Source organism: Penicillium antarcticum (assembly GCF_028974205.1).
Source record: "Penicillium antarcticum strain IBT 31339 chromosome Unknown utg000009l_segment0_segment0, whole genome shotgun sequence".
In the NCBI taxonomy this organism is placed as follows: Eukaryota; Fungi; Ascomycota; class Eurotiomycetes; order Eurotiales; family Aspergillaceae; genus Penicillium; species Penicillium antarcticum.
Window position 1 is genome coordinate 5,788,230 of NW_026695307.1, and position 22,472 is coordinate 5,810,701.

Below are 22,472 nucleotides of genomic sequence, written 5' to 3' on the forward strand. Positions count from 1 at the left end.
TGCGACATCTCTCATTGTCGCCTGGCTCGCACTTGACTTTGCGCCGCGCACATGGAATGCAAGCTTTGTATGTCCTCTGATAATCATGCTCAAGTGACTCTCTCCTTCTTCTCTTTGCACGTTCCATGAGTGCTATTCCGTGCAGCGATGTAGGACTTGCGCAGTGGAGAAGGCGGAAATTTGACTGAATATCCGCGTTCGGGTATTTCCATCTCCGACCCCTCATTGAGACTCCTTGGCTGCATATCCTCTTGTCGAATTAGACTGTTCCTTTTGAATTAAAGTGTTGATTAAATAATTAGCTCTTTGTCTTTGTTCAGTCATGCTTGTAATTTTGTGCGAGACATTGCTGTCTATTTTCGGGCAGATTCCAGCAGCTATAGTTTGATAGACCATTTCATAATAATAAGATTGATTCAGGTAGGTTACGTATGTACAGCATGAGAGCCGCATCTAGCTCAGGTTTCGAAGTAGATTATCCAGCGTTCCTCGTGCCTTTTTGATATCAGGTGCTTCATCTTCCCAGTAGGTCAAGGCCTCGAGTGTCCGACTCAAGTGGCTCCGAAGACCCCCAGGATGTATGTTGGGAATATTGACATTCCCGCTTCTTGCTAATGCAATGAAAACCAGTGAAGCAGTCACCAAAGCTCGAAGATCAAACCAAATGCCATGGTGTCGGTGGCGAAGGCATCGCGCTTGGAGAATTTTGTTGCTGCAGTCCAATCCGGATTCCATGAGGCCCTGGACTATACTGAATTCATCGCTAGTAAGCGGGGATGTAGAGTTATCCGAGGTTGTGGATGGAGTGCTCATGGGGTGGTGCACAACGAAATATAAGAATGGCTGGTAAAGCCATAGACGTATTTCAAGGAAGCGATTGCTGAGTGCCCAGCTTAGCTCCCTCGATATTGAATCTTGGATGTCTGTTGTGTATCTCTGTCCATTATTACTGATTTTCGGGTCGGTTTCATAAGATTGCATTGCTGGCGGCAGATTCGCGAACCATGCATTGATCTGAGACTCGAACTCGAGCGCTATCGGGATCAAGGGCTTGATGTTTGACCACGTTGAGGGTGTCTCTCGGTAGAAGGCATTCAAAACTCGATTGCCAATCCGTCTCAATGCTACCTCCGTAAGATAATAATACCAGCTTTGTTCCTCGTCAAACAACTTTGAGACATGATTGAATACACCCCGCCCAGGCAAGCTGGACTGGTCATCACGTGGGGATTGGTCTGCATTATCAGAGTTGGCCCAATCGGATGCTTGATCTCTGTCCCTCGGGTATTCCTCTGATAGAGTTGGAGGTGTGGGGAAGAGGGCCGGGTACTCGTACTCGGCTATAGCGGATTGTGGTAGCGGAAGCTCGACACGAATCTCGACTTCTGATTTAAAGCATGACCAGTATAGACTTTGTTCAAGGCGCTGAGCAACAGATGCTCCTGGTTGCTCTGTCTCATAGGCTGACTTGTCAAGTCCATCAATCAGTCGCAGACGTAGTCGGTAAAATGTAGAAGCTTGGTAGAAATGATTCCAGGCCGAGAGAGGGCGGAACGTATACATCAAGTACACTTCACAGAAAAGAAAAGTTAGGCAGGTACTATCATCGCACATGACATCTTTCTTTCGACATACCTCCAGCAAAGAAATGACATTGGGCACCGATCACCGAGTACCGCAATAGACCGATTCTCCTACAAGCCATCATAAAGAAAGCCTCGCCTTCACGCAGCTGTGTCCCAGACCTGGGATTGGAGCCTGGAGCTCGCCATCCCATCCCGTCATGAAGTGATCTCGCAGTCTGAGGAAATTGGATCGAAGTGGTAAATGGTTGCGAGATACAACCCAGAGCACAAGCCAAGAGCACAAGACATGACTGAGCATCCCACTGAAGGCCAAACTCAGCAGCGCGTCTCCCAGATCGAATAAGCGATTCTAGATCCAAGATCGGGTTCTTCGTGTGAACATTCTGAATGAAGCATTCAACCAGTGTTGGGATTTGCTCGTCTGGCGTAAATTGAAGGCCATCTGGCAAGGTCCATGATTCAGTCGGTCTATCTTCAGATACCCCGTGCGAATAATGGAAGAGCGTCGTGATGAGAGAGCTCTCTCGGAATTGGCCTCGGAAAATCGGCCAGGTTAGCACTGTGTCAGCGCTGCATCGACCTGCAGGAATCCGCAGGTAGTCTTTCTGCCATTCTGCTGCTCTTATAGGAGCACTTCCCCTGCGGTCCTGTGTCTCTATCTCTAGAGGCCGACTAGGTTGTGGGGTATCTACTGCGGGTTAGTGCCTGTGGCATTCTGAGGTAAAGGACTTCATCTACCTCTCAAGCTGAGCATGTTTTGCATATTCTCAACTGTTTGTGATAATGTGTCTAGTTTTTCCAATACTTTTTTCAATTCTCTGATCCCGTTGTTCAGTATACTTTTTGATGGGAGTCATATCTGAAGAGGGCAACTTACTGCTTACAACCATCATCACCACGGGTGACATATACACACTTGATTTCATTGGCACAGCAAAACCCGCAGGCAGGTTGGCCATTGTCGCAGCGCACCTTTCGCCGGCGACATGTTTGACAAGCTGGCTTTCGACGAACTGAGTCTCTCTTGACTCTCTTAGGTGGCGGCTGGTCATCTTCGTGGCCGTCTGATTGTGGTGAGTGGGATTCAAGCTCTGGATCCATATTCTTGGTGGTGATGTTGTGGAAACGAATTGAGTAAAAGACGATATGATCTCTATCTACCCCAATGTACGGGGTAAGCGGTAGTTCCCCAGAAATCCTGAGACCCACCAATCACGATCGGTGAAAAATCTGGAGGCGACACGTGATTTACCATTTTATAGCACTTATATTCGGTCATTTTACTTTGGTGAGTGATTTGATGTATATTAACATTCAATCTGATCTGGTTGGTGCTGGGGAAGTTTTGCTGGGCATCGTGGTCATAAATGGTGTGAAGATATCTCTACACGGACGTTGCACTATCATGCGAACGACACTGAAAATCAATGCAAAGATACAATTCAAATTAAGTAGGTTTGAGAAGTAGAATTGATAAAACAGTTTTGGAAGCATAAGCCTAAGCCATAGAATCGCAAATTGCATCGTCCACTATGGCTCGATACTCCCGTTCCCTTACACACTGGTCTAAGAAGACCTGATATGTAGCCCACTTCTAGGACTAGTCAGGAGAAATCCTGAACGCTACCAAATATATCGAGTAAGATTTGGTGCGGTATCTCTTTCAGGCTTTGAACCTACATAGTCAAAATTAATGCTACGAATCACATATCATCTGAAAACTATTAATGAGATTCGTGCAATCATAAAATCTACTTAAAGATGAAATAATGCAAATGTGAATCTCCCTACGTTCACATGGCACTAGTATATGTACTTATGCTTCATCATCTGAATCAAGATATCAATAACGGGTATCGGCTTTCTCATACTACCCATCACATTCGTCCTGGATTCTTTATAGAGATCTTTATACCCCGCAGCAGCATATGCTTGACCCACCTGATACCGCATGGATGGATACCGGTAGGCAGCTTCACGATAAGTTTCAGGTGTGGCAAGATCTGGATGCTGGATACAGTATGGCTCAGCGATGGAGCTCTCAATATCGGGTATTATGTCACTCATAATCTGATGAGCCCTGCTGTCGTCGCCAGAGCATAGCTTGATGACTGCCGGATTCATTGCAAGTTGAAGTGAAGCCGGCGGAAAATTGTCTGGGTTTTCCGTGGGGTCTGCAGTAGTCTGTAATCACTGTGGTGCGGATGTGGAAAGCCTTTCATTTGTGATAAGAAAGAGAACCCAGCAGTTTGAGTTCTGTAAGGAATAGTATTATGTCTGATTTCTTTTTTGAGACACTTATTCTTCAACTCCCGCGATGAGAGTCTTGATACCAGCTCCAGCTTTCACTTGCTCAAAGGCCCGCTCAGCATCCTCAAACTTGAAAACATCAGTAATCAGATCCTGAACATTGGCTTTTTGAGAGGCAATTAGCTGAATGGCAAGCTGGTAGTCACCACTCGAGGACCGGAAACTCCCCTTAACATTCAACTCCTTCGTACACGCAGCCGTAATAGGGAAATTGACCTCGTCACGCCCCATACCACCCTGGACATACGTACCACCAGCACGAAGAACATGTATGCCAGTATTGATAGAAGCATCAATCACGATATCAGCGCCATTGCCAAGACCACTCTCAGTAGCCAAACGCGAGGCATTTTCCGCCGCGGAGACAGCACCAGGTAAGAAAGTCCACGTCGCACCATACCGCTTCGCAAACTCCAACCTCTTAGGTTGAATATCCACAGCAACGATTTTCGCAGCCCCGAACGCCTTGGCTACAGCACAGCACAATAATCCAACGGGCCCAGCACCGAAAACAACAGTCGATACGCCTGGCGATACCTCCGCCCGTCGCACAAGATGCACTGCAACACTGAGCGGCTCCACAAGTGCGCCTTGTTCCAGAGTCATGCTTTCCGGTATTCTGTAGCAAAGATCCTCTGGAAGGCGATAGTATTTCGCCAAGGTTCCATCGTATGGAGGGGTGGCAGCGAACGCCATGTCAGGACAGAGATTGTATGTTCCGACTTTGCATGCGTCGCAGCGACGGCATGACTCGCCAGGCTCCATGGTGACGCGGTCGCCGACTTTCAAGCTTGTTACTTTGTTGCCGACCTTTTCGACGATTCCTGAGGATTCGTGTCCTCGGACCATTGGGTGCTCGACTTTGAAGGGGCCAATTTGGCCTGCGTGCCAGTAGTGTACCTAATAAGATACAGTTCTGGGTTAGATATTGCTTGGTTGGATAAACATTTCCTGAAGTACTCACTTCGCTTCCACAGATTCCTGTGAATTTCACCCTAACCAGGACATCATGGGGGTCCTCCAGCAGGGGGATAGGACGGTTCTCAAACTTCACAGTTTGAACCTTTTCAAGAACAAATGACAGGTTCTGTTCTTCGTTAGTGAATCCTGCACAGTAAATTAGAGCTGCGAGCACGGACCTCCGTGGAATGCATCTTGCTTTTTGTCAACTTGGTACAAGTTGATATCAATTGAATGAAATGGCGTATACGAACTTCTTTCAACAACTTAGTCCGAGCCCCGTACTTACTTCTCAGGTCTATAGCTACCAACACAAAACTCACCCTCATGTTATCCAACGGAGGTTACGGCGTCTCCGCCGTCGACATCTCCACTGAGCGGCTCATCCCTCCACGGCAAGTATTGGCAACTCCACATCTCGGTTCATTGCTGGCTATTTATCCCAGCGCGCCAAACAGGGGCATTTGGCGCCGAAAGACTGTCGGCCAGAATGTCTTTGGGCATGTTTCAGAAGAGAGAGATCCGAGGCCATTACGTCGATAAGTACTGAGGCATTTTCTGGAACGAAATTCCGCATTCTCCACTGGAAAGCATCTACAGTAGTATCTGTAATCACACTATGTAATTTCTCAATCAACAGGTGTATTCCTCGTAGGAACTGTCTTGGTCCATTGCCAATCGTCAAATCCTTTCTCCCAAATTCCCTTGCTGGCAGTAAACACGTTCCAAGAATCGGCATTGTCGAAAAAAACATCCATCTGCTCTAAACTCCGACCAGCTGTCTCGGGGTAGAGTAAAATAAGGAATGGAATGACGAATACATTCAGTCCGGCGAGGAGGAGAAGGGTGCCATGTCCGATTGCTTGGAAGAGGAAAGGAGGGATCATTGTCACGACGCCGTTTCCAATCGACCAGCCTACAACGAACCATGCGCCTCCTTTGGCACGGACCGTCAATGGGAAGATCTATTATTGTCATTATCATAAATACTAGTAAAATAGGGAACGATCTTATTTCTGTAGGATAGAGCCATGGTGTCGTCCACCAAGTAGCACCAAATGTAGCCAGTGCCAGACCGCCGATGTTCTGATTTCAGAGTCAGTCTGGTTCTTAGTTAGATATTACAAGGAAGCATACCATCACAAATTCAAGAGCCAAGAATGCGCCTCGAGCAGAATGACTACTGACTTCTGCTGACCAGACTGGAATAACACAGTCGATCGCTCCAACACCAATGCCAGCTAGTCAAATTCGTCAGATTTATTGTCCAAGTTATACACAGCAATTGACTCACCAAGAACACGCCCAAAGCACATCCACGTAATGTTATAAGCCGAGGTCTGGAGTGCAGCACCCAAAACAACCCACAGACAATAATAGCCTTTACACGTCCACATCGGTCCGCTAATGCACCTGCCATTAGTGCACCGATCATTGTACCGCCATAGTATACAGCAACGATACCACCCTCCGCAGTTGTAGTTCTAGAGCTGCCTAGAGACATAGTGAGAGATTAATTCTTGCGTAGAATCATGAGAAAGCAGACCTTCAGGGGGGTAAATTCCCATAAGTTTCTGATAATCATGATTGAAGTTAACCATAGACATAACACCTTGATCATATCCGTAGAAGCAAATCGCAACACCTTAATGTTCAGTTAGTAAAGTTTCAGAAAAAAGGGATTCCCAGTCTTCGTACAAGCAAAGAAATTGATAGCCTTGTACATCGTCGACGGATTCTTAAATCTCAACATCCGAGACTGGCTATATCCACCAGGAATCCAATGCTCATATCGCCATGGTTCAGGATTTTTGATGTGCGAGTATTCGGCATCGGGGAGGACATTTTTACTGTCGTCAATCTTCTCGCTTTTGTCCCGCACAGTCGTTTGAGGTCCATCTGAGATTTCCTCAACGTGATCTGTTGATGCATCCGCCATCCTGATACCGTCTTGTGTAGCAGTCGGATCAATTAGATGTTACTGGCAAAAAGGAAAGTATCACGGCCCCCGATGACCAGTGTCTGATTTAAGAAATGTGGCTTCGGGTAAAACTTACCTATCTCCATGTTTTCCCCAGTTCCACTTTTGGTCCACTGTGACTGAAGGTGAAGTATAGACGCGCGGAGATTTCGCCATTTTGCCCGTTCTAGCGCAGAAGGGAACGGTCCGAGCCGATCCTTTCCCGCTGGGAAAGTCAACGGACAGGTAAGATCTTAGATTTGTATTTCATCTTCTACTAGGATAGGCGATCCTATCTCTTTGAAGGGATACTTCTCGATCTCTAGAGAAATGTGAACCAACTGCTGCATGACCTTCTCTTTCCGCTGCAGCGTTGCCGCTTGCCAGTCCAAGGGCTTTCCGTCTACCTTCTTGTATAGGTCTACAGTGTATGGAATACTATCTCTGAGTGCTGAGGCAAGAGCACATAATTTTGAGCTGTTTATGCGACGGCACAGCCCGTCTATGTGTTGGGCTTTTGTAGATGCGTTTTGAGCAGAGTAGGATTCCCAGTCTTCCTTAAGTACTTGTAGGCAACTCTGCCCCGACGGATTCTATATTGAATGTCACATACCCCCAGTTTGGGACATTTGTGTCAGAGTTCTTGGCGGTGCGTGCAACATAGGTATTTGTCGCACAGCAAGCAGTCTCCTGTTATTTGGGCGGCTGGTTTCTCGCAACCATCTCATTCGCAGGCCCAATGATGTATGGTACATGTAATCCGATATGCTTGGTCTGATTCTGTCTATGGATTATGAGGGAGCTTGGCTGTGCTGAGGGGATGTTTGCTTGATGCCGGGAAAGAACGGTGAGTCCGATCGTTTGACATGCACGTTGTACTGCATGTTCCAGCCTCCGCCTTTTAGACGAGAGAATGCTTATCATTTTCTATTGGTTATCATTTGGGATTCATACCAATTATCTAGAGCCTGTCAGTATGTTCATCATATGATTGGAAAGCCTATTTGACCATCTGCAGGTGCACATTTAGTTCCTCAGTAAAAGCAGGGATAATGCAGCAAAGAAAGGGGCTTTGGATATTTTGCGCGAGTACTCTAGGACGTGCAATCCGAAACCTGAAAATGGAATTACTGGCGCCAGGTACAAGGCACAAGGTACAAGGTACAAGGTACCAAACTTCCTTTGGCCCGGAACATGACTTGAAAAGGCAGTCAGTCCTATGATCAAATGACAGGTTATGCAGTCCAGAGCAACTAAAAGGCCAATAGAGAGATACAAATATCTCACACTCCACTGTGATACTGTAGTCTCCAGGCAGCAGAATTTTATAGCTCAGCCCTATGGGGGTTGTGGAGACATTCAGCCCTACAGTTGTACAGTTTGGCATGTTTTACTATTTCCCCTCCTCATTCTTAGCCTGAACTTTCTCTTAACTTTACAGATGTCACTTTTTCAATATAAGATGCAGTTTCTCCAGTTGATATCTGTTCCTTCCGCCTAAACAGGACCCGAACTATGAGCCCCTGAGCCCCCGTCAGTCACGCCTGACGGAAGAATGACCGTATACCATACCTGCTATTTCTGTGATTGGTCAAAGCTAATAACTTGAGCAATTTGCACTAAGAATCGCGACATCGCAGTATACTTGGATTCAGCCCTACCCGTGTCTCGCCATGGAGTCCACACACCTTTTATGCCTCTGCGCTCTCCTCCTTTTTTTTCTCCTGCTTCAACTCCTCTTCTCTATTGCTCTATGGAGAGCTAGCTTGAGTGAAAACACATTTTATCAACACCCAAGGCAGCTGCGCCGCCATGCCGGAACCTATCTCGACTCGCGTCGGCCACGCTTTGGTCAGAGTCTTGGGTCTTGACTTGGGTCCAGCAGAACCGCCGGTGAGAGATGACAATGGTCCTTTCAGCTATGTTGAGCATGAGCCTACTGCCACGGACTGGGTTCATTCTCATACACCAACCGCCCCTCAAATCCGTCGCTACTTTGTCAATATGTTTCCATTTCTCCAGTGGATTGTGTTTTACAACACGCAGTGGTTGATTGGGGATCTTGTCGCTGGTAAGTTGGTTCTCTGATATGGATTACACAGATATTCACACTGGGCTATCAAAGGCATTACTGTCGGTGCGGTTGTCATCCCTCAGAGTATGGCTTATGCCGAATTAGCCAAACTGCCCCCAGAGTATGGTCTATACTCTTCATTCATGGGGGTTTTGGTTTATTGGTTCTTTGCGACCTCAAAGGATATCACCATTGAAGTAGGATTCCCTTTCCCTTTTATGGTCCCTTTCGTGGCCGAGGAACTAACATGGCTAGCCCGTCGCCGTCATGTCTACACTAGTCGGCTCGATCCTCATCAGGGTTCAAGCAGTTCACCCAGAGATCCCCGGTCCAACTATCGCTTCTGCTTTGGCAATTATCTGCGGTGCGATCGTGGCTTTCCTCGGGTTTCTGCGTCTTGGATTCATTGTTGATTTCATTTCGCTGGGAGAGCTGCCTGCTGCCGTCATTGTCCTCTTGATTGAGCACATTGCTATCTCAAAGTCATTCGGCCGGGTCAATAACTAAACCATAGACCCTTCACAGGAATTCATTGCAATCGGCATCTCGAACCTGCTCGGGCCTTTCTTAGGAGCATACCCAGCGACAGGCTCGTTCTCACGAACTGCCATCAAAGCAAAGTGTGGCGTGCGCACTCCTCTTACCGGCGTGATTACCGCCATCGTTGTCCTGCTTGCTATCTATGCCCTGCCAGCGTTGTTCTTCTACATTCCGAAATCCTCTTTGTCGGCCGTCATCATGCGGTAGGCGACCTCATCACGCCACCGAATGTCACATATCAGTTTTGGCGCGTTTCTCCAATCGACGCCCTCATTTTCTTGATGGGCGTTATTGTGATCATCTTCTCGACCATCGAGACCGGGATCTACTGCACAATCTGTGTATCCCTCGCGGTCCTTCTGTTCCGAACCGCCAAAGCTCGAGGCCACTTTCTCGGCTATGTCCGAGTTCATTCGGTCGTCGGCGATCATCTCCTGGATGGGTCCCATCGAAGCATAACCGTCGACTTTGACGCTGGCAACGGCCGACGAGTCTGGCTCCCGACCTCGCATCATGATGGTACAAACCCCTATGTCAAGGTCCACCAGCCTGCCCCTGGAATTTTCGTGTACAGGGTGTCAGATGGGTTCAGCTACCCAAATGCGAATCACTATACCGATCATCTCGTCAAGCGTATCTTCGAGACGACCCGTCGCACAGACCCAGAAGTATGGGAAACACCAGGAGACAGGCCATGGAATGATCCAAGTCCTACAAGTGCCGAACGAAGGATGCTCAGAGAACAGGGACCCACAACCACACCCCTTCCAACCCTCCGAGCGGTTATCCTCGACTTCTCTGCCGTGAACAACATGGACGTAACATCTTGTCAGAATCTGATTGACATACGCAACCAACTCGACCGCTGGGCAGCTCCAAGCAGAGTACAGTGGCACTTCGCCCATGTCAACAACAAATGGACAAAGCGTGCTCTCGCAGCAGCAGGATTCGGTAGTACATCCAATAACGGGACACACAAGACCAAAGCAATCTTCGATGTGGCAGAGATAGTAAACGACGGCACATCCCCCGTATCATCATCCCCGTCCCAAATATTCAGTCCAAAAGAAGAATAGACCAAAGACCAGAAATTGGAATCAAAGTTCAAGAGAACAGCGCCGGTTCATCAATCATAGGCACGACAGAAGGTGATATTCAAGTTATTCAAACAGCCACAGAAACTGAAAATGTGCAGACTCCTCGCCGACGCGGAAGATCAGTATCGGGTCCTGGCCCCGGTATGATCGTCGTGGATGGCATCACTAGACCATACTTCCATATTGATCTGACCAGTGCACTGCGGAGTGCCATGACGACTTTATGAAGTATCTGGCGCAATTCCATTCATACCACTTTGTATTTGCTTTTTTCGCTGCTCATATTCACTTCAAGCGCTATTTAGGCAAGATTCTCGCCTGGCCCTGGGATCCTCTTAGCTTAGCTCCGCTAGTTCAATCCAGTGTCTCCACTATAGCTTCTTCGGCTAGCTTGCTTTTCGTTTACTGTTCTCACCGCTGTCCGGATCCCTCGGTTGTGAACTGGCGGTGTCAGATTTATATTTGCTGTTGGTCTAGGCTGTATTCGACTGCACGAGGATCTTGGATCTGTTGATATGGTGACCTGAACTGCAGAATCAATGAACTGGCCTATAGTGGTGATATTGGATATAAATACCCTGTAGATATTGAAAATAGCAATACATATACCATAACGTTGAATTGTATCTGCCTACTCCGTCATTAAAAAATCGGAGAATGTTGCCCGCCTAGGCAGGTAAAGTGAGGTGAGGTTGGTGATTTTTGTAGGTCTCCGCCTCAGGCCAACAATCGCGAAACGCAAACGCAGACTCTTCAGCTTGAACTGCGGTGATGCAGGACCATCTTCATCGCTGTCATGCTTAAACCGATGAATACCATCTCAGCAATATCCTCGATGCAATTCTACGGCTCCATTCATATATTACGGGCTGCAGCGACTTGCAACGTCACGCGCGACCTCCGCAAGTCCCAGCTTGAAGCATTAGGTATGGGTATATGGCAGCCAGGCTCTGTTCCTGAAGAGAAAAAGACATGCTAGTATATACCATGTTTTTTTTTTAATATTTGTTTGGAGCAGTGTGGCTAATCTTTCGATTCCTAGACGCCGCAGTGACTGCGATGCTACCTCTTCACGATCGAGATTGCACATCTTCAAACCACACGCAATTCAACACTTCTACGCGTCAATCCTGCCTCTCCTATCTTTGCTCATAAGCTCTAGACACGCAGACTTTCTCGGCTGGATAGAACACCCATTCCGGACATGTCTAGTTGATGACTTGAGGGCCATACCCATGTCCATACCTATACCAGAGCTCTGGAATGAGTCTGTCACGGTTGAGGAACTATCGATACCCAAGCACATGAGCCGACAAGGTCACAGGTGCTATACACATGCAATATCCATCTATGGCATGGATGAGCCTTGGAGCTCCGTCATGGCGGTATAAGGATCATCAGAGATAAGCACAGATCGAGGCAGGGATGTTGTTTCATTGATTCCCGCGCTCTGCGCGGAACACCTTTCACAAAGCACCGCTGCACCGCCGAGTTTCAGATTGCACTCATCAAGGCACTGCTTGCAGTCGGTACGCAGGTCGACGTCACCGGCGCCGCGGTGACCGGAAGGCGCCGCGGGAAATCGGCGCGCATATCAGAACCATATCCTGCATCGAGGTGGTCAATAAACGATGTGAAACTTCTCACTGTTGCCAGGCATCAATCAATAAACAACAAAGTGATCTCATTCCATGTTGACACTTCAACCAAACATGGGCTGATATAGTCGTACCACGGCAGTGATATCCGGAGCTCCATACGTCCGCAGTGGCAGTTGCCGGCACGGAATTACGCGCAGGGGCCCATCTTGTGATTGCCGCCGTGGCCGAGAGAGCGTGATAATGGATCAGGGAGCATGGATATAAGCAGCAAAACATGTCTCAATTGAGCACTGTAGTGGATATCTACTGTAAGATCTCATGATCTATGGATACAAGCCATGAATACTCTGATGCCATAATTACCGGCAGACGGGGGCTGGTATCATAGTTATATGGACTACGAAGTATGCCAACTGGCCTTTCCGGGCATGACCTCACGTTTTCAGGTCAATGATGAGTTGATGAGTCGGGTTACAATACGGTACTCAGTGTATTACCCGATTACACCCGGCTTAGGCTTAGGCCCGGAACTCCTGGTATTCTCGATCTTAGATAGCCTTCTATTCAGTCCAGCTATTATACATTGCATATAGAGTTAACTACAGGTGTACCGCCTTGTCAATTGCTCATTTCAACACACTGTACATTGACCTACACTTGCAGTGTCAAGCAAGGGCAACGCGCGTAACGGTGCACCCTGAAATCGAGCTTGTGTGGGTCCGCCAAGCTAGCTGCGATCAGCCGAAATACCACCAAATCGAAATTAACCCGGAAGAATGCTAAGAGCCTCTAGTTTGCCCGTTTAGGGGCTGATTTTGGTGTACAAAATTTATGGCCGAGTAAAGGCCTGGGTATATAAAGGTCTCCCGCGGCCCCGTTGACACAGGCCGGGAAATAGTGCTAATTTCCTGAATTACCGCGCAGTGTTTTACACTCGTAACCCTTCGTTTCCTTGGGACCCGAGGGCAGACCAGTTTTCTGCTGTGATAGTCGGGTTCTGGCGGGTCGGGAATTCACACTAAGTGGACCGGCGAACGCGAGGACACGACAACCCGGTTTTTTCTTTTCCTTTCCGCCCCGACTTTTTTTCCTCCCCTGTACAGTTCGCATTGATATCCCCTGCTCCCTGTATATCAGAATTGCAGATTGCAGGCTTAGTGTGAGGCTGTTGGATAGGTCTCCCGAGAAAATATTTACGTATTCCCAATTTGACCACTCGGTGAGGTGGATTCCCCAGGAAGAAGGGATATCCACTGAGCCCACATTTCTCTCCTTTCAGCCGACCAAAGTGGTTGCCCAGTGACTCGAGTGGTGGACCTGGAATCCGAGTCGGGCCGAATTGGGCGACGCCGGGAAGCAATCCAGAAACATAGGGGACCGGTACACATTATGATTGGTCTTCAAGAGCTCAATAGTGGATCGATCCACAAGATTGGAACATGCTTGAGATCCACTTCCGATCCACTGCAAGGGCGAAATTAATGTATTTTATTTTATTATATTATTATTTCTTTCTTTTATTCTCTGTATTGCCTCCCTTCTGTCCCTTGTAAAGGGATAGTATAGGGATACATGACTCCGTACAGTTCGTTTATACTAGATCCATACTCCATACTCGTATATACAGTAGACCAGGAGTCATGAACCTCACACCCTCATGCAGGGGGATATATCCCATTATGATCCATCCTTTGTGGTCTCCGTCTGAACCCGATAATACATGTAAGAATGGTAAAACGAAACCAAAACATCCCCCCCAGCATTCCTCGCAGCATGATTTGCGAATGAAATACTCCGGAGTCCACGCACAGAGTAGGGCTTTTTCCCAACAGAGCGCACTAGGACAGAACAGGAGGCGGACGGGCGAAAATTTGGCCGTAGAGTATTTATGTCCTGGGGCGGCCTTCTCCCGTAGTTTCCCAGCTTTTTCCTCCCTGAAAAGTCCATCTCTCTCCTCTCTCTCTCCTTCTTTCTTCCATCCCCCTATAATCTAAATCCATCACAATGGCCACTTCTCGTGTCTTCGCCTCCCGCATGGCCTCCATGGCCGCCCAGACCTCCAAGGTCGCCCGCCCTGCTGCCCGCTTCCAGCTCAACGCTGCCACCAAGCGCACCTTCACCTCCCAGAAGGCCCCCGTCGCCACCTTCGGTGCCCCCAAGCGCATCCAGTCGCCCACCCTCCTCCAGGCCAAGGCCTTCCAGACTGCTGCCCGCCGCCAGTACTCCTCCGAGGTCGCCACCGCCATGGTTGAGGTCTCCAAGAACATTGGTATGGGTTCCGCCGCCATCGGTCTCGGTGGTGCCGGTATCGGTATCGGTCTCGTCTTCGCCGCTCTCCTCATGAGTGTTTCCCGCAACCCTGCCCTCCGTGGCCAGCTCTTCTCCTACGCCATTCTGGGCTTTGCCTTCGTCGAGGCCATGGGTCTGTTCGACCTGATGGTTGCTATGATGTGCAAGTACGTCTAAATTATCACAACTCGGGCACAGCAATTCTTGGATAAAACCCTGTTTTCTTTCCTATTTTCACCGGAGATGCGGGTTTGACTGAGGATCTTTTCCGCCGGGGAGGGTATTTGGTCGTGATGTATTACCATGTACTACTTTCAGCGTCATCTACAACACTTTTCTTTCTGTACATATAGAGTCTATATGGCCCACCGACCATCCCAACTATCAAAGAGCCAAACCAAAACTCTGTGTGTTGAGTCTGACGGCCGTATAATCTTTCTCTCCTCCTAGTCCGAGCCGAACCCCGGGTTTGCGGCAATCGTAGCTTTCAAAATCAGCTTCCCCGTAGAAAAACCGGAAGCTATGACTAGCTCTGTATCTCAAAATAAACAGCTCTGGCTCTATTTTGGTTGATTCACTCCAGTCTGGTGGATGTTGCTACGGGTCTTGCAGACTGTGACCCGCTCTTCATCCCCCGATTACGCCACAATGGCCATCCATTGAGCTCTAAAATATAGTCCTCGCGAAATCTATGTGTTTGACAATTGTATTAGCCTAATTAACCCGTTGGCGCTGGCCCTGGAGGACCTGATTCAAGCTGAAGACCCTCAACGCAAAATCCTGCTAGCTGCCGGACCTCGGGAACGGCATTACCGTAGTCAGCTGACTCAGCCTCTGACATCAGATTGGCATTCTGCATGCAGGTGCAGGCTTGCAATAAAACGAAGCAGGTCATTTTGATTGAGATCTAGGCGTAATCTGTCTTACCATACTGCCACTATAGCCTTAGAGGTGATTGGTGAGGCCGTTAGCGTGGTAAACTCCCCCAGTTTATATCGGGATCGAAGACGAACGCGCCTAGTCCGTTTGCGGTTAGTGGCTATATCAGATGTATATCTTTAGTGTTATAGCCTGTTGAAGGACTCGGATTTCGTTAAATCAATTGTAAAGGATACGGGTTTTTCTTGCATTGATGTGATTTTAATAGGTATTTTGCGAACAGATTGTGTTAAATGCAAGATGTATATCTTGTCCTTGTTCATATCACCACCCGGTCCAAATATATACTATGCATAGCCACATGCCGATGGATTCAATAACCTCCGATATTTTACTTTATCTCATAGACAGTGCAATTTCATAAAAGAAATACTTGATTTTATACTACAGACGTTACACCGGTTGAATTGGCGCGTAGGCGCGCTGATCAAAGAACAGGTGCCAAGCGAGACACGAGACCCATCACGTCAACAATTTAACCTCAATTTAAGGGACTAAGCTTAAGTGCAAGCATGATTCAACTTCAAATTAAACAATCCATCATAATAATAACTTTTCGCAGGAAAAGGGGCTCACAAATGTCGCGACAAAAAGCAAAAACAAAACAATCGACTCCGAACATGCCATGGTCGCTCGAACACCGGGGAATATGTATCACATCATAAAAACAAAGGGAGACCCAGAACGAAAGAGCGCTCGGCCACAACCAGCCCCTGAATCCATCACATCGCCCTAGAAGATTTCCAGATCCTCAAACTCAACAACCAATCCATCCCTCGAACCAGCCGCCAACGAATTATCAAGAGCCATGCCATGCATAGCATCCCACATAGTCTCACCACGCGACAACCCCGTCGGCCGACTGGCATAAACACCAACATGCACAAACTTATCCTCCACCCCATAAAAGAACCACGTCACCTCGCGCAGCTTCTTCCACGTACTCCCCACCGCCCCAGGCGACACAGCATACGGCAAAACCGACGGAACCTGATACCAAATCCACAATTCAAATCCCACCCGCTCAAGCTTGATGCGCAATGACTGAACGCCCGTCGAAACACCCATGCCCGGCCCCGCCGATGCCAGCGGCGAAAGACACCAATCCGCCCCATCAGCAGTCGCACTAACAGACGAAGCATTCACACAGCCGGACGAAAACTCCATGCCAGCCTTGACCCATTTGCACGGGAAGCGCGGGCCAGAACCCGCCGATACCGAAGCTGGTGCGTGCGTCGTGTCTACTTCGGAGAAGAGGGCGGATTGCGCTTGTGGTGCGGCGCCGGCGAAGATGACCAGCCCGCCTTGGTCGCATTCAAGCTCCCAATCTGCGCTCACCGTTACTTCGGCTACGACGAAGGGGTGGCGGAGGGATGTGAAGACGATTGGGGCGGTGGATGTGTCGCCGTTTGGTGGTTTGCGCCATAGGTCTGTGTTTGGGCCTGCCGGAAGTGTGAAGTATTCCATGCATTGGGGGAGTTCGAAGGTTGGTGGTAGGTTAAGGGCCGTGAATGAGGTGCCTGATGGGGGCATTTTGATTTTCGGGTCGTTTGGGGGGTTTGGTACTTTTGGTCCCTCGGGTGAGGATGGGTTGGAGTGAGAGAAGAAGAAGAAGAAGAAGAAGAAGAAGAAGAAGAAGAAGAAGAAGAAGAAGAAGAAGAAAGAAAGAAGAAGATTATTAAGAAAAGAAAGAAAAGACGGTAAAGGGATATTGGTGACAATAATCGAGCACTGAGTGTGGTTCTCTCCAGAATTAAAAGGACCGGAATATGCACTATGCACAATGCACTATGCAATATGCAATTGATAGCCGGTGTTGAAGAAAAATCCACAGCTTTTGCACTAAAGTTTAACCAAGTCCAGCCCTTGAGGGAATGCAAGATTGTCAATTGTTGGAATATGATGCAGTCGAGAACCGGCATATGCGGATAAGCCGAATGCGGTTTGCGCCAGGGAACCCCCAAAAAAAGCCCAAGGGAAACCAAGCTACTGGGAGAAGAAGATAAACTCTAGAGAGAACCATACGATAATCAGCTATTTATATGCAAATATTCCATCCGACCAAGTGGTGTTCGCCCTATCGATTTGTCCATTGCATTTCAGGGGACGATCATTCGAGGTCTCCGCTGGGATAATTCCCATCTTCGAACCAGAGCGCTGGAGACCAGAACCAAGCTGTTGGATTCCTTGAGGCGCTAGGCTTGGGTTCTTGGTGGTTCCTTTGATGCGAGATGCGTGCTTTCGGCCATGGCCCTGCGGACCAGTTCGCAAGTGGCGGGTCATCATGCATCTGGAGAGGATCAATCACGTTGTGACCGAGAATCTAAGGGGGTGAAAGGATCCTGAATGCGAGAGAAACTGGGAAACGATGATGCCTACGCTGGCATTCATTCATACGTCGAGCAATGACAGCGAGGGCTGAAACGAGACAGGCATCTCTCAGACTGTACTTTGTGTAGCAGCGATATACATTCAAATTTCAGACTATGGCTGAGGATCGATCGGAACAATGCATGCATGAACCTTTGGGGGGAACTCAGATTCGGCTTGGGAGCTGACTGTTCTCTGGGATATTCCCTGGTCGGCGGTTTGACAGCTTACACTTCGAATGGAGGCAAGTCGACAGGCTTGTTTTATTTTATTTTCTATTTGTTGCTGTTGAGTGGCGCTGCAAGTTGGCGGCCCAGCCACACGATGTGCGCTCGCTCCACTTGGGGCATTCTGCACGAGGCTGAAGAGGGTAATCAGAACCACTCACTGTGGTTTATGTCGAGAGAGGTCTTTTTGATATCTTTTTGATGTCATCCGAGGTCCTGAAGTGGACCTGAACAAAGAGAGATCCCCCACAAGCAGTGGACAATGGTCGACAGGGCCAAAACGTGGTGTGAATGTCAGCTCCTGTTGTAGTGCCAAGCGGTTAGCTCTTGATCGCCTCGATTTCTTCCCCTTGTGACTTCAAAGTCGCTACGAGTTGGCGCCGCCAGCTTGGGTTCTTTGACTGCCCAACATGTATATCGCATCCCACCGCTTCTTTGCATTCCAAATCACCGGCAGTTCGTACATTTGTCCGATTCTCCCATTCTTTCATCATCCCCAGCTCTTCTGTCGATCTATGTTCAACACAGCCATTGCCCCAATTTGGGGGCCAAACTGTAATGAGTGCCCGATTTAGCAAAACGAAGCCCAGCGTCCTCAGGGACTCGTATTACAACGCCCTGTGCCCTAACCCAGACGTCCCGAGCCAATTAACTGCGCCTCCTCCCATCTTGGCCTCGTATTTCAGGGTCCTTCAGCCTCAACCCAACCTGCGATAGTGTAGCATGTGCCTCCTTATCCCCCTGACTTAAAAGCCCGTCAGGACTCGTCGCGTAGATTTAATGATTTTTGCTGAGTTTTCAACCTTCAGAAGCACAGAACATACGCGAAAATGTCGCCTCGACGCGGAGGTTATAGTAGCTATACTTCGGGCTATGGCTCGAGTCCCTGGAGCGAGGAGACCCGGCTGAGTCTCGACTATTCATATCGCTATCCCAACTACCGGAGTCTCTTTATTGCCGGATTCGTCTTCCATATTCTGACTGCTGTTGCCTTTGTCGCGTTTCTCATTTGGTCATGCACGATTCGCAATCGTGGTCTACCACTGAAAGGGCTTATCTCCGCTCTTTTTGCATATATCCTGTATGTTGAAAAAAAAAGCTCCCTCCGCAATCGTAGCCCGCTAATAACAGGTCAGATCTGAGCTATGCTCAATCATCTATGAAGCTCTATACATCGCCGACGTCTATGTCACAGAATATTACCGCATCATCCTGATGCTTGGAACTTTCTTCTATTTTCTCGCCACTCTACTTCTATTCTATGTCTTCTGGAGCCTCGTACACCGCTTACTGGGCCGTCTCACGGATTCCGGAAAACCATATGCAGCAGTGACGATCATCCATTGGATTCTCCTCGGCATCATCTCGGCCGTCTCAATCGCCAGCTGGGGAATGTATGTCGCTTACGAAGTTGGACAAGTGACATACATCAGTCTAGAAATCACATTGGCCTGGATTGATCTCGACAGCGCCCTGACAATCATCTTCTGGCTGTTATCAATTGAAATCGCGGCCTGGACAATTTTCGTGATTGTCAAGGCTGGGACCCACCGCTTTCTGTCAAAGGTAAGTACTCACAACTCTCATAGATGCCATGAAAACACACATCTAATTAGATACACAGACGCCAGCCATTTCCCTCTTGGTTGGTTCCGTCTGCTGGTTCGCCGTGAACATGATGTGGGCCATCCTCGCCATCCGCTACAACCTCGAAAAGGGTAATAGCTACCCAGTCTATTTGGTCTGTGCCAAACCAGTCATCATATTCGTCTTCCTGGTTGGAACGTTCATGGGAATAGTCTTGTGCTGCGCGAAATGGAGCACCCTTGGCGTTGGCCCGGATAAGTATGAGCATGCTGCTGTGACTGGCCAGTATCCACCTCAATATCCCCCTGGACAGTACCCTGGATACCCAGAGAATTCTCAGGGACAATACGCCCCTGCCCAGTATCCGCCTGGGGTCTCTTCTTATCAGTATCCGGCTTACGGCCATCATGCCGCTGAAGCTCCGGCTCCAGCGCCGGTTCCAGCTCACTCGCCTCAGCCTCATTCACCTCAGTAGCCGTTTGTATACGGTTAGATGTGCTGTTTGACCCATTCTGTTATGTTCTGATTTGATACCCTGCTTTCTCATAAGTTGTACGAAAGCCTACATATAATGTAGTTCATATACCCGGTTCGATTCACTCGTTCTCTCAATACAAATGTCACTATTATCTAAAACAAGCAATTCTAACAAGATATCATTGTAAAATAACCCAGAATACTACATAAGAGGTCCCCAACATAGATCAACACCATCTAACCAAACGTCTTGGCACCAAAGCCAGGCGGTGGCGCAAACCCGCGATAACATCACTTCACTCACCCAGAAAAAGCCAAACATAAACCCTACATCAACCGACCACCAACATGGTCTGCTCAAAATGCCAAAAGAAACTCCAGTCCACAGAGCTCGCTACACCTGGCGTCAAGCGCAAAAATGATATGTACTACGGTTCTCCGAGTAGCTCGCTCGGCGGCGGAGATAAAGGCAAGGCCAAGCCGACATTAGGTGCCACGGGCATTGGCAAGGTATGTAACTTATCATTCTTATCACTATATTCGTGAGAATGGAACGGTTTCTTTTTGAATGTTCTATTGTACTTTTATATGGGATGGATCGACTGACATTGCTTGCAGAGCAAACTCCTCAGCTCAAAGGCTAAGAACCCTTATGCGGCTTATGCTTCTTCTTGTGAGTCTTGTAAGACCAAGACGGAACAAGGGAAGAAATATTGCCAGCGGTGTGCTTATAAGAAGAATGGTATGCCTCTCTTTCTCTTTCTCTCTCTTCTTGTTACACCACTGGCTGCAGTTACTGACGTCTATCTGGTAGCTTGTGCCATGTGTGGCAAGAGTCTGACGGGGAAGAACTCCAAGGATCAGCCTATCGTGCAGAGCCAGAAGTTCAATTTGAAGTAGCCACAGTGCTAGCTACATATCTGGGTGGTTTCTCTTTTGTTTTCAAGATTTACATGGCATGGCGTTTAGGCATTATTGATACCGAATCAAACCCCAATGGAATGAATTTGATTGACAGTGTAAGAAAAATCTAGTTATACATGGCATGCGCAATAAGTGTATATGCAGTGCGCCAATTGTGCGCTGATATCAGAACAAGTATGCCTTCTCTTCAGAACTTCGTCTCCATCTCCATCTTCTCACTCGACCCAACCCCGCATCTTTTCAGCATCTGGCGTTTATCGGTCGGCCAGCATGTTCTTGATGTTGCTGTAGTATTGCGTGTTCAGGTATTTGGGGAGCTCCTCCTTGGAGAGCCACTTGAAGTCCTTCAGGTTCTGGGTGTTGATAGACAGGTCGGCCTGGCCGGCCATGATGCGAGACTTCAGGAAGAAGATCTTGCTTCCGGCAACTTCGACTTCGGTCTTCTTGTCTGACTGTGCGCGGGGCGGGTTGAAAGCATGCCAGCCGACAGGGTGGTAGCCGACCATCCAGGTGTTCATGTTGACACCGGCGGATTGAGAAAGGGTACGTTCAGCGGCCTGTGATTGAGAAATGTGACGTGAGTATGAATTTTTTGACAGCATTTAGATCAATGGGTATACGCACCAACCGAAGAGTCTCGCCATCTTCAACCGGCGAGCTGGGGAACTTCCAGTGTCCCTCCTTGGACTGAACCAGGAGGTAGAGTGTGCGGGAAAGCATACGATCCAGACTCCTCTGGTCGTTCTTCTTGTCTGCTTCTGTCTCTCGAGGGAACGGCCGAGGAATCTCCTCCTTTTTGCTGGTATCTTGCGAGGTGGCATTGGCGGTGGACTCTGCATCCTGCACAAGCGTCTCAACCTGGTGAGAAGGCTCAGACTCTTGAGCGCCGAGCAAAAGCTCATCGTTCCATGCTTCACCGTCGTACGCGTTGTACTTGCCGATATCACGCGCGGCAGTCCGGCGCTCGAGGATCTTCTTCTTCCAGTCTTCGTCCGCCGGGGTTCCGCGCTTGAAGTAGAAGTATTTCGTAAAGGGGAGGGCCAGACGCTCGTTCAGGCGCTTCTGGTAAAAGTAGTATGACTTCTCAAAGGGCTCGAGGTCACGGGTGATCTGGGGAGGGCGGGAGAGGACCACACCGGCGTTGATGGTGTAGGCGGGCTTCACGACGGGGGTTGTCGATGCAGAGGCTGATGTCGTTTCGGTGGCTGCTGGAGCTGCGGAGGCATAACTGCGTCGGCCAAGGGTTTCTTGACAGCTTCTGCACACGCCGGAGTCGACTATTGACGGGCCTGCGCGCGGAGTCAGTGGACCGAAAAACTCGGGAAAAGTTGAACTGAACGTACGCAGCAGCGACGCCATGCGCCTTGCACCATTGGATCCTGACGACATTGTGTTGAGTGGGCAATGAGTTGGCTAGTCAACGGGGGAGTCTCCGAGAAAAAGATCAAACTTGGGTCACGTTGTCGCCATGCCCAATCGGGTTAGTCGCTTTCCGCGCGGTTTAAAATCGGCAAATTCCACTTTTCGGATC

General features: G+C 48.6%; 10 protein-coding genes across 10 annotated transcripts; 4 read left to right on the forward strand and 6 right to left on the reverse strand.

Moving 5' to 3' along the window:
• Nucleotides 1–453: 453 nt before the first annotated feature.
• On the reverse strand, nt 454–2,687 carry N7508_010526 (uncharacterized protein; the record flags this gene model as incomplete). The annotated part of the gene is made up of 3 exons (XM_058468586.1): nt 454–1,571; nt 1,636–2,274; nt 2,471–2,687. 3 exons carry the CDS (start codon nt 2,685–2,687, stop codon nt 454–456), a joined length of 1,974 nt encoding a protein of 657 aa, XP_058316432.1.
• Nucleotides 2,688–3,884: 1,197 nt separating this feature from the next.
• N7508_010527 (NAD(P)-dependent alcohol dehydrogenase) lies at nt 3,885–5,050 on the reverse strand (the record flags this gene model as incomplete). Its single annotated transcript, XM_058468587.1, has 3 exons — nt 3,885–4,796; nt 4,861–4,983; nt 5,036–5,050. The coding sequence occupies 3 exons, from the start codon at nt 5,048–5,050 to the stop codon at nt 3,885–3,887; spliced, it is 1,050 nt and encodes a 349-aa protein (XP_058316433.1).
• A 435-nt stretch (nt 5,051–5,485) lies between these two features.
• N7508_010528 (uncharacterized protein) lies at nt 5,486–6,993 on the reverse strand (the record flags this gene model as incomplete). The annotated part of the gene is made up of 7 exons (XM_058468588.1): nt 5,486–5,821; nt 5,994–6,097; nt 6,151–6,237; nt 6,297–6,350; nt 6,403–6,501; nt 6,555–6,796; nt 6,914–6,993. The coding sequence occupies 7 exons, from the start codon at nt 6,991–6,993 to the stop codon at nt 5,486–5,488; spliced, it is 1,002 nt and encodes a 333-aa protein (XP_058316434.1).
• Nucleotides 6,994–8,628: 1,635 nt separating this feature from the next.
• Nucleotides 8,629–10,506, forward strand: N7508_010529 (sodium-independent anion transporter; the record flags this gene model as incomplete). The annotated part of the gene is made up of 5 exons (XM_058468589.1): nt 8,629–8,887; nt 8,942–9,087; nt 9,146–9,385; nt 9,462–9,517; nt 9,585–10,506. The coding sequence occupies 5 exons, from the start codon at nt 8,629–8,631 to the stop codon at nt 10,504–10,506; spliced, it is 1,623 nt and encodes a 540-aa protein (XP_058316435.1).
• A 3,626-nt stretch (nt 10,507–14,132) lies between these two features.
• Nucleotides 14,133–14,594, forward strand: N7508_010530 (ATP synthase subunit C family protein; the record flags this gene model as incomplete). Its single annotated transcript, XM_058468590.1, has 1 exon — nt 14,133–14,594. The coding sequence occupies one exon, from the start codon at nt 14,133–14,135 to the stop codon at nt 14,592–14,594; it is 462 nt and encodes a 153-aa protein (XP_058316436.1).
• A 1,494-nt stretch (nt 14,595–16,088) lies between these two features.
• N7508_010531 (uncharacterized protein) lies at nt 16,089–16,889 on the reverse strand (the record flags this gene model as incomplete). The annotated part of the gene is made up of 1 exon (XM_058468591.1): nt 16,089–16,889. The coding sequence occupies one exon, from the start codon at nt 16,887–16,889 to the stop codon at nt 16,089–16,091; it is 801 nt and encodes a 266-aa protein (XP_058316437.1).
• Nucleotides 16,890–17,390: 501 nt separating this feature from the next.
• Nucleotides 17,391–17,639, reverse strand: N7508_010532 (uncharacterized protein; the record flags this gene model as incomplete). Its single annotated transcript, XM_058468592.1, has 1 exon — nt 17,391–17,639. The coding sequence occupies one exon, from the start codon at nt 17,637–17,639 to the stop codon at nt 17,391–17,393; it is 249 nt and encodes an 82-aa protein (XP_058316438.1).
• A 1,144-nt stretch (nt 17,640–18,783) lies between these two features.
• On the forward strand, nt 18,784–20,015 carry N7508_010533 (uncharacterized protein; the record flags this gene model as incomplete). Its single annotated transcript, XM_058468593.1, has 3 exons — nt 18,784–19,034; nt 19,090–19,519; nt 19,578–20,015. 3 exons carry the CDS (start codon nt 18,784–18,786, stop codon nt 20,013–20,015), a joined length of 1,119 nt encoding a protein of 372 aa, XP_058316439.1.
• A 350-nt stretch (nt 20,016–20,365) lies between these two features.
• Nucleotides 20,366–20,917, forward strand: N7508_010534 (cysteine-rich PDZ-binding protein; the record flags this gene model as incomplete). Its single annotated transcript, XM_058468594.1, has 3 exons — nt 20,366–20,527; nt 20,636–20,759; nt 20,832–20,917. 3 exons carry the CDS (start codon nt 20,366–20,368, stop codon nt 20,915–20,917), a joined length of 372 nt encoding a protein of 123 aa, XP_058316440.1.
• A 278-nt stretch (nt 20,918–21,195) lies between these two features.
• N7508_010535 (mitochondrial 54S ribosomal protein mL46) lies at nt 21,196–22,330 on the reverse strand (the record flags this gene model as incomplete). The annotated part of the gene is made up of 3 exons (XM_058468595.1): nt 21,196–21,498; nt 21,566–22,230; nt 22,285–22,330. The coding sequence occupies 3 exons, from the start codon at nt 22,328–22,330 to the stop codon at nt 21,196–21,198; spliced, it is 1,014 nt and encodes a 337-aa protein (XP_058316441.1).
• Between the last annotated feature and the right edge of the window lie 142 nt (nt 22,331–22,472).